Raw genomic sequence first — 14,580 nt, 5'->3', positions numbered from 1 at the left:
AATAAGCTACTTCTTCCCATTTGATTTGTTATATACCACGCCGTGAATTACGAAACTAAAAAACTGCTGACAAATTTAATACCTAAGTGGTTGGACATACACTTTTGTTAAGCCTTTTAAACTGTATCATTTTGTTCCTGGTGGGTGATCCATTATTTGAATGGACTTCGAGTCTACCATATTCAGGTGTTGTTGTGGTTTCATAGTGGTTCTATAGTGGTTAGAGTAGTGCGCCTGAATCAAAACTACCTTTTCTACAGTGAGTCATAATTCGCTTCAAGGCAATTTTTTTTTCCGCTTCTTTTTCGACTGATAAAGGGCGCTTAAGCAAAAAGCGTGCAAAAAGGTTCAAATTGAAAAATCAAAGGTTAACCGCCGATAATTTTTCAAGTCAAACACATTTTTCATACGTTTTTCTTCTTCTCCTAATACTATAAACTCAATTATCTCCATCTTCCACAATGGTTCAAAAAGTTTTATTATTAGGTTCAGGTTTTGTCGCTAAACCAACAGTTGATATCTTATCTCAAGACCCCAACATTGAAGTTACCGTTGCTTGTAGAACATTGTCCAAAGCTAAAGAATTAGTTGGTGACAAAGCACAAGCCATTTCTTTAGATGTCAATGATACTGAAGCCTTAGATGGTGCAGTGGCTAAATTCGATTTAGTCATTTCATTGATTCCATACACTTATCATGTCAACGTTGTTAAATCAGCCATCAAGAATAAAAAACATGTTGTTACTACTTCATACATTAACCCGCAATTGAAAGCATTGGAGAAGGAAATTGAAGATGCTGGAATTACAGTTATGAATGAGATTGGATTGGATCCTGGTGTTGACCATTTATATGCTGTCAAGACTATTGAAGATGTTCATAAAGAAGGTGGTAAAATCAAATCATTTTTGTCGTATTGCGGTGGATTACCAGCTCCAGAAAATTCCGATAATCCATTGGGGTATAAATTTTCATGGAGTTCAAGAGGTGTTTTGTTGGCATTGAGAAATGCTGCCAAGTATTGGCAAGACGGTCAAATTGTTGACGTTAAATCAGAAGATTTAATGGCTACTGCTAAACCATACTTTATTTATCCTGGTTTCGCATTGGTTTGTTATCCAAATAGAGATTCAACCACTTATAAACAGTTGTACAATATCCCCGAAGCCGAAACTGTTATTAGAGGTACTTTGAGATTCCAAGGTTTTCCCGAATTCATTAAAGTGCTTGTTGATACTGGGTTTTTGAAAGATGATGAAATGGAAATTTTCACTAAACCGGGTCCATGGAATGAAGCTACTGCTAAATTGATTGGTGCTAAATCATCGTCTGTTGAAGATATCATTGCCAAGATCAAGACTTTGACCAAATTTAAATCTCCCGAAGATGAAGAACGTATTCTTGACGGATTCAAATGGTTAGGATTATTATCCGATAAGCAATTGACCCCAAAGGGAAATCCATTAGATACTTTGTGTGCCACATTGGAACAATTGATGCAATACGAACCAGGTGAACGTGATTTGGTTGTTTTACAGCATAAATTTGGTATTGAAAATAAAGATGGTACTACTGAGACCAGAACTTCAACATTGGTTGATTATGGTGATCCAAATGGTTATTCATCAATGGCTAAATTAGTTGGTGTTCCTTGTGCTGTTGCTACTAAACAAATCTTGAATGGAACTTTGAACAAAAAAGGTTTGTTAGCTCCAATGAGTTCGGAAATTAATGATCCTATTATGAAAGAGTTGAAGGATGATTATGGTATTTACTTGGTTGAAAAGACACTTTAAGTAAGGGAAGTGTATATATGTAAATATATGAGTTTTTATGTTTTTTAATCATAGTAGTCATCGCCGTCAGATTCAAATCCTGATGAATAACTCAGGATAATGTTGTTTATATCCTCGACTAGTTCTGCTTTATCTTCAATTAAATCATCGAGATTCAATCGCAATCTATCGATTGTTGTTTTGTAAGGTTTGAGAGTATCTTTGATGCCATTGTGTACATTGAATTCAATATGGAATTCGTCGCGTTTGTTTTGTAAAATGTTCGGGAATGTGTCAATTTCAGTTATTTTAGTCATGTATGGGTTCGTGTATACATTTGTAGGGACATCGTCATCGTTGGAAGCTATGCTATTGCCGCTGACATCTAGTTTCTTCTTATCTTGTAGGACGTAGTTTCTGTTTATATATCGTATATTTTCAGTGGACTTGGATATACCCAAATTGATCTCCAGTTTTAGTGCTTGCTGAGTCAATGTTGATAAATCACGCACTTTGGTCAAATCAACCTCCATCATCATATCACTTACACCAACATCCCTTTCACCAATGACCTTAACCTCATTCACAATTTTCCTGGCCTCATCTCCATGTAATAAATTTTCTTGCATATGTAACATATTCACCTGGTCAACATATTGATTATTTACGCCCCAAATCAGATTAATGAAAAGGGCCGGAATGCAAGAAGTATGCCATATGGAGCCAGTATCCAATCCAGACAACATTGGTGAATTATAATCAGGAGACAACGGGATGAATAAACTCAGTGATTTGTAGAGTTCAACAAATGACTTTATTTGAGATACTTTGTGAATAATCGATGGCTTTTCTCTCTGTAATTGATGGTTATATTGTCCATATATCCATATATTTTCTTTATTATTGAAAAATTCATCTTGGACAACTTCAATCATTGATGTTGTGACCCCACTCCATGAATCATCAATAGTAGTACCTATTTGTAATCCTTGAAGGAAATCACATTTTTCTAACCAGTACCGGAAACTTTCCATTGATTCGACTTCAATTGATTTGAATTCATCTTTGCCCGTTGAGAAAGTGTCAAATTTTTGTGCTGGTAAATTATAATTTGATCCAAATTTGTCATATTGATGTTGATATGAAGGCAAGGTGATTACTGATTTTGGATTGTATATGAGTTTATTATAATCAGTCCAGTATTTAGTATTACCCGTATTCAACAACGATCCATCAGTTTTACCTTGATCTAAGCTCTTTTGATATTCATTCTTCTGTAATTGAGTGGTAACTCGTTGTTGATTAACTACAGGCATGTTCAATTGAGGAACTTCTTCAGAATATTCATACTTGTTTAAAGCTCCCAACCCACCACGTAAGTCGAATAGTAGCGCTCGTGGATAATAGTTAGCTGATCCATTAGCTATTGATTTATATAGAAATGTTGATAATTGGTTATTGAGTTTTGTATCTTTTGTATAAGGTATTTGTGACTCTTGAAAGTTGTATAAATGAGTGATTGTACTGTTTGGGTATTGCCCATAGGATAAATTGAGAATCTCACTCATGGTTGAGTAATAGACTGGAGCTTGGTGTATTGGATAAATTGAAATTGAGAGTTTTGAGATGAGAGAAGTCACGGGATCCATTTTTCAAGAGACTGCATATGATCAATAAATGCCCGCTACCACTCTATTTTAATAAGCTTTATACGGATTCCATGGCCTTCCTTTTTGAAAACAATAACTACGAAAATCCCACAAAAATATAGTCAAAACTTTGGAGTTTTTGCATTATGCAGAAATGTGTCAGTTAACAGAAACAAGAGTGTTACCCAATTGAACAGTTTGTGGCTTAGTTGAAATGAGAGACACGTAAAATTTTCGTGGCGTAGAAAAAGGATATTTCTAAGGCGTCTCCTCGTATAGTTGGAGAAAGAGTAATAGAATTGCCGAATATTTGGGGCCCTGGACGCTAGACTCTTGAAGCAGGGGTTGTTTCTGATCTTATATAACTCGTTGAACTGTTTGTATTATATAAAGTAAAGACGCGTTTGTTTAGTAGTATTAGTAGTAGTAATAATGTAGTTTACTAGTAATCTATTACATAATCAACACTAACAAATTGAGTTAAAACAAAAAAATAAATAAAATCGTAAAAGGAAAAAGAAGAAAAAAGAAATAGAAACAGAACACACAGCACGGAATAGGAGACATTGAAACACCAGACACCACACACACTATATACACATACATCCACACACATGGAGAAGGAAGATTCATTTGATGCTGGTAATTCCACAGTAGTATCGATACCACGTAGCGATTTAGATATTGGTTTACAAGAGGAAGCAGTAGCTGACTCTGTTGAATCAAAGCACCCAGACCAAAAAAACCTAAAACAACAAGAACAGCAAGGTGGGGAAGTAGGAGAAGAAACAAATAATATTTTAGATTCCCAATTCTATAAATCTCAAACAACAACAACAACAACAGCATCAGCGTTAGCAGCGGCAGCAGCAGCAGCAGCAGCAACAACAACAACAACAACAACAACAACAACAACAGGAACAACAACAGGAACAACACATTCTCCATCAATTTCCTCCATTTCTTCATTAGATAGTGATAGTTCAACGGGAAAACTTATCAAGTCATTTTCCAAGACTAAACTAACTGATAATAACAAAGAGAACCAACAACCACCAACTACAGATACAAAGCCTATAGATTTAGATAGACCTGCACTAATGGCTACATCCACCGAAAATAGTTTCAACACTACAACCAAGGTAACCAAGTTACCTCAGTCCGTTGCTTCTAAGACCAACTTCTACAATGATTTAACCAGCAAAAATACTACACAACAACAACCACAACCTCAAAAGAAAAAGCCAATTAAGTTTACAGTGAGAAAAGTATCTCACGAGGCTATCAGTACTCCCTCTTCACCTTCACCAGATGCAATGACTCATGGATATAGTCATAGTAGACAGAGCAGTAATGGCAGTTACCACCATCACAATCAACATAAATCACCAATCCCAACCCCAGTAAATGGAACATTCACATCGACTAAACTACACCACACATTGCAGCCATCACAATCACCTCCAATAGGAATGGTAGCTAGTCCACCAAGTTTAGATTCACATGAACTAGAAACCCGCAAAAAACTAAATGCGGCACAACACAAATATGATCAATATGAAGCCAGAATAGGCAAAATTGATAAAGAAATACAATTTTTGACTAATCTACTTCCCCCTTATAACGTTGACGTTGACTATACTACTAGAGTCAAAATTCAGCGAGCAATTGAAAAATTACGGGGCAAACAAGATGAATTAGCAAGAAAGAAATATGGATTAGGCATAACTATCAGTCGACTTTGGCGTGCTAGTGAAGGAAGTGAAATATGGGTTAGGAAAGTGGATTAAAGTGGATTTGAAAGGGGAAAGAAGACGAGAGAGGATAAGAAGAGAAGATAGCAGGATGGAATTAGTCTACAATCGGTTTTCGTATAAAATAGTTACTAAGGATCTTATATCCCCCCCTTCCCAATATTTATAGAGAATAACTTGACAAATGATACAACAGTTCTATTCAAAATGCTAATGTAAGAGTGCAAACCCTATTAAAAACTCATTGAAGGGGAGATTTCAATTGTGTGTTACCAAAAACCTGTCACGTGCGTGGAATAATAAGTCCGAAAATAATAATAAAAAAAGTGCAATCATACAACTGAGTAGATAAACAATATGAATATGCAGTGTAGCCACACAAACTAGTGTGAAAAACAATAAATATGATATCCTGTGTATAAAAATACAGTTAATATTATTATCTGTTATTCTTTTTCTTGGACTGTGTGTGTATGTGTGTCCTTCAAGAATATATGTACATTACATCATCCTCATATTCAATACTGTGGCTCAAATTTTCAAAGCAACTGCGAAATAGGAAATTTCTTAACATTTGAAGGAGAGAAAAGGTATGGTCTATTAACCCTGTGGTTAAAAGGCTGAAAAAAGAGTGAAAATAAAGAGACAAAATCTTTGTAGGTACAAACTAAAGACTTATTTGTTGAGTTAAAGGCTTCTTATTGTTTATACTATTAACACTAAAGGTTATATTTGCTCAACAAAGCTATCTTGTGTATATGTATTCATCACTCATTTAATGTGACTTGCTAACCCTCTTTTGGCAAGGCTTACTCTCATATATTACTATTGTTCTATGTATATATTGTATTGTTTTGTTTTTCAAATTGAGGAGTCAGCCTTGCGTGGGCATGGTAGCATGGCACAATAGAAGCGGATCTTACCCTTTACATTGAAACACATAACCATACTTTTGCTAACAAGATAGTTGTACTTATATATCAGTATATATATGTATATATATATATATAAATAAGAAATATCAATACTTCAATCTTATTGGTTGATCGTAGTACTAATCTGTTGTTGTTTGTTGTTGTTTGTTGATCTAAAATAAATAGACAAAAAAGAAATTTTAAATTACAACAATACAAGACCACCACCACCACCCACAGCAAAAAAAGGAGACAACAGAAACCACCCAATCTATTTACAACCAAATATCAACGGACGTCAACACTAACCATATTAACTAACCACGAACCTGGTGAATAGGCATATCACACCACATAGACTTTTATTCTTTTCATAATACTTCAAACAACAGACTACTATTTCACAAAAAATTATTTCTTTGCATATTATCATTTTATCCTTATTGCCTTACTTTTTTTATTTTTCTTCACAAGATCTACTATTCTACTCATATCTATTCCTTACTAGACGTCATACACCATACTACCACATCGACTTAACTCAACTGAACCCTACTGTATAGATCTCACATAGATTTACATATCATACACTACTACTACTACACACCTTTATCATTCAAAATACTACGGCTATAGATCTTCCCTTTTTTGAATGACTACTACATCACGCTATCAATCATCAGATAATTCAGATCATTCGTTGACAAACTCCTTAATAACAGATGAAAATAACTCATTGACTGATTATAATGATGATGAAGATGATACCCCTATGACCAATTCGTCAGCTTCTGCGTCAGCATCAGACTCACAGACTGATGAGTCAATACACAGCCATCAGGGCCATCAGGGCCATCAGGGCCATCAGAGCCACCAGAGCCATCAAAACACGCAGCAGCTGCCTAGCATCAGCGCAAAGCCTCCTTATTTTAAACCACCATCATTCAATTTAGGAGCAGAACAATCAAATAGAATATACCCGGGGATATCTACATCTAACAAGAGAGTTGCATCACCACTATCTCGATCGCCAGTAATAAAAGCAGTACAACCACAACATCTACCTCCCCCCAGTATATGTCCACTTCCCCACCTGCATCCACACCTGCATCCACACCTGCATCCACACCCACACCCACACCCACACCCGCACAGACTTGAAAACAACAAGAAAACTCCTTCATCTGAACAATTTGCACCATCACCCATCCCTAGAATAGATATAAACCAAAGTAGTCAGCAACAAATGCAGCACAATGACAATTTACAGGATCTTTTGAAATTTCCATCAGAGTCATCCCATGCTTATTCATATGCACATTTATCACCTAATTCATTAGCACTTCGACTTAATGTTTTAAAACGTTCATTAGAGATTTTAAAAGATAGACCAGAATTGTTTAAATCTATAACAAATCAAGATCATTATGAACAAGAATCAACACCTTTACAAAGATCAATAACAAATACAATTATAGATGATACTTCAATAATGGATAGTATCAAAAACGATACAGCAGGAACAGTCAGATCAAGTATATTTTCTCATCCAAACCATAGTGCTGACTATATCCATGATGTGTCATCACCTACAACTGCTGCCAAAACTATGGACAAGAAGAAATATAAACTTCAATCAAATGCATCATCAGCTGCATTGGCAGCTTTGTTTAAACCATCGCTACAAAGATCCGATAGTCTTCCCATTGTAACCAAAGATGCAAGGAAGTTTTCAGCACCACCAAATTTGCAACAAGATACCATTAGTGACAAGAAAATGCATCAACAACAAGGATCAACAGATGACTATAAAGATATCATAGATTTGCTAGAGCATGATTTGGACTCTTTGATGAAAAATTCCCAAGTTGCAACATCATTACATGACTTGTCACTTTCAACCCACGATGATCAAAATAAAATCAAATATGACCTCTTGAAAAAGAAATTGATTTATGCTTTGGCCATGCCGTTTGTGGAAAACTCTACCGTGACTTCAGAATTATTAGAAAATAGCATCAAAGACCCATCATCTACAGCTTCACCAATGACAACCACTTTCTCTACAGTTGCATTGAAAGAACTTGCCCGAATCGATCAAATGAATGACAAGTCACTGACTCAATCACCAATAACACCCACCACCAAACAAGAACAATTCAACGCCAAACGTCCATTCAATTCCATGCTTACGAGTAAATATTCATCACCACAATCAATCTTTACGGTTGAAGCTGACTTGCCGTGGTCAGTCAAAGCAGCAAACGATTTAGCATGTCTTATGTTTGGAATATCAAAAACAACGATTAAGGCATTGACTTTGATGGATTTGATTGCACCACAATTCCGCGATTTTGTCTTGTCAAGGATAACTGAATACACCTTTGAAAATAGTCGTAAAGACTCGATTCTTTTTGCAGGGGAAATTGTTGCCATTGTTCGACCTGGTGATCAAAATTATTCTTGGACTTCACTTTGGGCAAAGAAAAAGGGTAATTTAATTATTTGTATGTTTGATCAAATACCATGCGATGCATTTGATGTGATTATCCTGGGTATTGGCAATAAAAAAGATGGTGGGTTTTTCGGGAACTCGTATAATATTGATAGTTTCCATGAAGTTGCCGGTAACTTGGCATCCGTGTATGGCATAGACAAGATTGGAACGTTAAGTGAACTAAGTGAAACAATGAGTAATGAATTGATGAATTATGGGACAGGTAATGACGAAGAGAAGAGTGCTGCCCATGATAGTGAGTTTATCAACCATACAAGATATTTCACAATACAAGTTGATCAAGGAAGTGAAAACATTCCCTGTGCTATTACATCAACTGCCCTTTTGTTGGACGATGACACTGGATCACAAATTAAGTTGAAGATCCACACGATGCCATACATTGCTGGTATTTTTGTGTTGAATGCCACCGATTTCACCATCTTGTCATGTAATAATGCCATAGCCAAGAATCTTTTTGGCCGATCAGCCAAGTACTTGCATAATCGTTGTATTGATGTGTTAATCCCCAATTTCACAAAGATTTTAAGCGTCGGTCTCGAAAAGAATATAGAAACTTTCCAAGTTGTTAATGGATTAGTATTACCTGAACACTTCTTTAGGAAATACGATTCAGTGATAAAGTATCAAGAGCAAGCCGCTGAAGACAATGAATCCGAAGAGGATATATTCTTCAAATGTCCTGGAATTGAAGGTAAACATCGTGATGGTAAGACTTTGTATGTTGATGTTCAAGCACGAGTATCTACTGATAACGCATTGATTTTGTGGGTGACTTATTCCCGAACTAAAAGAGATTCAAGTTTGACTTCTGAGCTTGAAGCCCTAAGCTCTTCAGCATCGTCAATGTCATTAGCTTCCACCGATGATCATTCAGTGGTATCAGTACCCTCGCGAACTCAAACGCAATCGAACTTGTTGAATCTGGGAGAAGGTATACAACTCCACGCACATCAAGCACAGCCCCAACCACAACTTAATCATCATCTACATCCTAACCATGCGGCTCTTGCCCGTACTAGAACTCATACTGGTGGATCTACTGCGTCAGCCAACAACATCCCCTCACAACGCAAATTGTTTGAAGATGGTAAAGAAGAAGATTTGTTGGAATTTTCACCAAGAGAAGTGACTCGTTCACTGAGTACGCGAAGAGTGAAGACTCTGTCTTTTGCCATGCCCATGACTAGCTTGGATAGTTTTATTTACAAAAAGACCAAAGATGATGAAATTAAAGATGATGATACTAGCAAATTTCAGGATATTGAGTCGATTGAACTGAAGCATATGGTAACACCTGATGATCTAGATTATAATATCTCATCTACTGCATATTCCGAGGAGGAAATTCTAGCATTAGAGAATCAATCGTTAGACACAATCAAAGCTGAATCAACCCATTGGCCTAAAGAAGTTGGTTTGGCTAGACGTTCCAAGAAATTTTCCGAATTTAAAATCATTAAACAAATGGGGGAAGGTGCGTATGCTAAAGTTGTCTTGGCTCAACATAAGGATGACCCCGTGTACAAAATCATTATCAAATGTATTGATAAAGAAAGAATTCTCGTTGATACATGGGTCCGTGATCGTAAATTAGGAACCATACCCAGTGAAATTCAAGTTATGGCATTTCTAAACTCAGAACCCCATCCAAATATTATTCGAATTCTTGACTTTTTTGAAGATCTGAAATATTATTATCTCGAAACTCCCATTTTTGGTAATCCACCAGCAATTGATTTATTTGATTTTATTGAAGTTAAAAAGGATCTTTCTGAATTTGAATGTAAATTCATTTTCAAACAAATTGTATCGGCAGTTTATCATTTACATAAAGAAGGTATTGTTCATCGTGATATCAAAGATGAGAATATTATTGTTGATGAAAAGGGGTTCATCAAATTGATTGATTTTGGATCGGCTGGATATGTGAAACAAGGTCCATTTGATGTGTTTGTCGGAACTATTGATTACGCATCACCGGAAGTATTACGAGGTGAGAAATATGAAGGCAAACCACAAGATATTTGGGCATTGGGAATTTTGTTGTATACTATGTTGTACAAGGAGAATCCATTTTATAATGTTGATGAAATCATGGAGGGGGATTTACGGATTCCTTATGTTATTAGTGATTTGAGCTTGTCGTTGGTTAAGGGGATTTTGGTTCGTGATGTTGATAAGAGGCCTACAATTACTGATATCTTTGAAGATGATTGGTTAAAGTCCTAGAGACCAAGTGACATTTGTTTTCTGTTTGAGTTTGGATAGAATTATGTATACGTATGGGATACGCTATAGTTTAGAGTAATTTAGATTTAGATAAAGAGAGTGTGTGATTCGGTTAAAACATTTTTATTTTTGTCCCTTTGTAAATGAAAATGGGTGTTTCTGTGTAATAACAATTTATTACTTGTAACCACCAATGCTTCTATTGAATTATGTTTAAAATGGATCTAATAATATTCTAGTTCATATCATCAGCTTTCACAGTGTATGAATATTCCAATGGTGTTATTTTCGAAGACACTGTTGAAATAGATGTATTTGAAGATTCATTTTTGGAATGTAACGACATAGGTCAAAATCTCATTTTATATACTCACGACAAACAAGAGGAAGATGAAATGTATATACTGAGAGAATTACAAGATGTTTCTGCTGTGACAATTGTTACAAAAGAACTAGATGCAAAAATGATCTATTGTAGATAGATCATTTGGGGAAAAATTATTACACGTCCTCAAAGAAGACAAGAAAAAGACTTGTGCGATTTGCTTTGAGAATGAGGATCAAGATTTATATTTGAAGTGGGTTTTGTATAATCCACAAGGCTATAAAGGCCCATCTTTGGATATTGAAGGTTTTGGAAAGAAATAAAGAGAGGCCGGTAAAAGGGTTCAAGTAAAGCCCCTCGATTACATGACCTATATAATTTTCACTTGAGTTGAAAAAGATTCAAGAGATGATGAATGATTGAATCATGATTTCGCATCATTAAGTGGCTAAGTAATAATAAAGAAACAACTACCATACCTTATAGAAAAACGACCAATAAATAATATAACTTCATTATTTTGGTTAATTAGGGTGTAGAAAAACAATAGGCAGCACCTAATCTACATTTTCACCTCATTTACTGGATTACCAGCAACTGCTTCTTCATCAAGATGAGGAGTAGCAACACCACCATCTTTACCAACAACATCACCAGTGCCGATACCAGCACAACATTGTGTAGCTGTTGTTTCAGCATTGAATAGGGTCCCCCAATAATAAGTTGTATTTTGCAATAAATGTTTACCTCCAAAATTTCGGATTTCAGGAACCAAACTATAACTATAAAACAACCCCAACTCAGTACTAAGCACAACATAATTCAATATTGAGAATGGTAAGATTGCTTGATAAGCATGACAAGTATCTTTTGAATCGCGCGTGTAAAACGATTTATTACAGTCCTTGGGAAATTCATCAACAATAACTGTCCAACCAGCAAGATAAAAGATCCAAAGTATAATTTGACATGCAAAAACAACAGCACTTGGTGTTTGACCTGCTAAAGTTTTAGGTGTAATGAGTGCAATATAAGCTAGCCAGATGATGTCGAAGATGGCAACGACTAAGTTAAAAGTAACACGTGGAATGTTGGTGTTGTAGCTAGCTAATACACCGGAACTGAGACCTAATACTGCGACGGCGAATAAAAATTCAGCCACACGTAACAGGATACTAGTAGTTATCTTTGTGATGACCATGACTATGTACTTTATTGATAAATATCTATGGGCGTATGTGAAAATTACGTTAATTCAACGGTAGACCTTTAGAATAGTTGGATGTTATTAGGTTTTGAGAGACTTGTACAATGTGGAAATACATGGTTATAAGTAATAAGCATTCAAGGGGCGACTCATCAAAGTGGAATTGATACAAGAAGTAAACAAAGAGAAATTGTTATCTGTGACTGGAAAAAGGAATCATGTAAGGTTAACAATGGGACTGTGGATTAAAATGTCCCTATTGAGGTTAACCAATGAATGAACTTTTCATATTAGTTAGACGGCGTTAGGTGATTTAATTCCGTTTTAATCTGAAATGGTTGATTATTCACAAACTTATATTTTTTTCACTAAACTCAAACTAAAATGAACGCCGTGTGGACTAGAATGCTTTGTGTACAGCGGTTAAACAGATGATAAGAGAAACTTTTAGTGAGGGGTTTAAAAAAGGGCTTGGCACACAAGGAGATTGAAACTTCGTAAACCATTATGATTCCGAAGTTGCGTGGACGATAGTTCATTTGATTAGAGCTGAATATTCCTTCAAATAAGCTAGTATCAGGGTCTACACGTGCACTCAAGGTTGAATGTAATGCAGGATTCTTTATTTTTCAGCTCTTCATTTAATTATTTCTTGGTTAATTAATATTTAATTTAAGAAGTAATTTTTATTTTTGCGTTACGTCATACTCAGAAATCTTACCTGACAAGTGTTGAGATACTAGGCTCACCAGAACCTTCGTGCATAAAGCCCCAAAGTCATCCACTTGAAATGCAATGGCTGTGTAGGAGAAGAAAATAGGCGTTTACGCATACAATAGAAGAACTAAGATGTTCACATATAAAGGAGAGCTAAGGCATCTACACTCAAGGAGGAGACTAATGCGTCTCTACGTATGTACCATAGTAAACGAAGATTGTAGGGAATGTTAGGTACAATAGTAGAACCACCAGTGAAAAGTATACAAGTGGCATTGTGGGCCCTGTGTCCAGTTCGCCAGGTAAGTGTTCAAAAGTTACGAGTTATAATAGAATCAAGTTACTAGTCATGTCTAATTACACAAACATGTACATCTCAATTGTTGTAGAGTCAGGCTTATGAACCACAAGTCATCAATAAGGTTTAAACTTCGAAAAGTTGTATTTCTAGAAGTATTATGTAATCATGAAATAACGTAAGATTGAAACTCTTGTGTAATTTACAAATTCAAAGATAGTTGCAGGAAAGTGAGATAACAGTTCGCTTCATCATTCATCTTTGACGACGGAGGGAAGACTCAAGTATATATTTACGAAAAGTTATGAGGAAAATGATGCATTGGCTGCATCAGACTGAAATACGTTTACATCGCTTGCGACCCACAATAAAAAATACAAAAGAATATAAGAAAGGACCAAAAGAAGTTCACAAAAGTGCCTTTGTTTCCTTCCTAGTTGATACAACTAAAGAAAACATTAGCAAACCCTCTCAGGCCACTTCAAAGAGATCGTTGTTATTAGTCACTAGAAATTATATAAACTGTGCAGTTTTGACTGACTGGAATGAGATATTCGTAATCCCAATCATCACTACTTTATGAAGTGTTTCCTTATTCTTTTATCACTCAGAAACCGTTGTCTTTGTAAATGAAGATGTATACCGTGGTCTTTATCATTTAAATATATAAGAAGAAGAACGGAAGTATGACCTGATGGTCCAAAATTTATATCGGTATTCAAATGGCATCATTTGCCATGACCCCGAGTTGAATGAAGAATTTAAATTTATACCGTGGAGGGAAGTAAAAGTAAAGTCGCATCCAGACCGGATGTATGATATTGCTATAAAAATTTTGGAGTCTGGAGAATATAGTCAAGAGGAAATCGATGAAGAGGTCAAAAGGGCAAATACTAATCGAAGGCAGCAAATTAAAGTTCTTGACTCATTCGGAAAATATACGTCAAAGAGCAGTGTTGTTTGGAGGAAACAACGTATTGAAGCAGACAAACTTCTAGACTAGATACCAAAATAGCTAGGAAAAGTTTTTATCGCAACAGGTTAGAGCTTGAAAAATAAAACGAATATTTATATGTCAATAATGACTTGTGCTAGCTCCAAAGCATTTTAATTAGCATGCCTTCCGAGAAGCCTTTATTTTTTAGACAAGTGATTTACTTCCATCCCATGACTCTTCTTGTAAGCTCGTAA

General features: G+C 35.6%; 5 protein-coding genes across 5 annotated transcripts; 3 read left to right on the top strand and 2 right to left on the bottom strand. All coding sequences in view use genetic code 12, as the record gives it.

The window, feature by feature from the left end:
* Window positions 1–461: 461 nt before the first annotated feature.
* CORT_0C00740 (Lys9 protein) lies at window positions 462–1,796 on the top strand (the record flags this gene model as incomplete). Its single annotated transcript, XM_003868308.1, has 1 exon — window positions 462–1,796. One exon carries the CDS (start codon window positions 462–464, stop codon window positions 1,794–1,796), a length of 1,335 nt encoding a protein of 444 aa, XP_003868356.1.
* Window positions 1,797–1,840: 44 nt separating this feature from the next.
* On the bottom strand, window positions 1,841–3,424 carry CORT_0C00730 (Dml1 protein; the record flags this gene model as incomplete). Its single annotated transcript, XM_003868307.1, has 1 exon — window positions 1,841–3,424. The coding sequence occupies one exon, from the start codon at window positions 3,422–3,424 to the stop codon at window positions 1,841–1,843; it is 1,584 nt and encodes a 527-aa protein (XP_003868355.1).
* Window positions 3,425–4,038: 614 nt separating this feature from the next.
* Window positions 4,039–5,214, top strand: CORT_0C00720 (hypothetical protein; the record flags this gene model as incomplete). Its single annotated transcript, XM_003868306.1, has 1 exon — window positions 4,039–5,214. One exon carries the CDS (start codon window positions 4,039–4,041, stop codon window positions 5,212–5,214), a length of 1,176 nt encoding a protein of 391 aa, XP_003868354.1.
* A 1,530-nt stretch (window positions 5,215–6,744) lies between these two features.
* On the top strand, window positions 6,745–10,842 carry CORT_0C00710 (Fun31 PAS kinase; the record flags this gene model as incomplete). The annotated part of the gene is made up of 1 exon (XM_003868305.1): window positions 6,745–10,842. The coding sequence occupies one exon, from the start codon at window positions 6,745–6,747 to the stop codon at window positions 10,840–10,842; it is 4,098 nt and encodes a 1,365-aa protein (XP_003868353.1).
* Window positions 10,843–11,729: 887 nt separating this feature from the next.
* CORT_0C00700 (hypothetical protein) lies at window positions 11,730–12,368 on the bottom strand (the record flags this gene model as incomplete). The annotated part of the gene is made up of 1 exon (XM_003868304.1): window positions 11,730–12,368. One exon carries the CDS (start codon window positions 12,366–12,368, stop codon window positions 11,730–11,732), a length of 639 nt encoding a protein of 212 aa, XP_003868352.1.
* Window positions 12,369–14,580: the final 2,212 nt, after the last annotated feature.

Source organism: Candida orthopsilosis (genome assembly GCF_000315875.1).
Source record: "Candida orthopsilosis Co 90-125, chromosome 3 draft sequence".
Classification (NCBI taxonomy): Eukaryota; Fungi; Ascomycota; class Pichiomycetes; order Serinales; family Debaryomycetaceae; genus Lodderomyces; species Lodderomyces orthopsilosis.
Note: the sequence above shows the minus strand (reverse complement) of the source record. Positions and strands in the feature narration are given on the sequence as shown.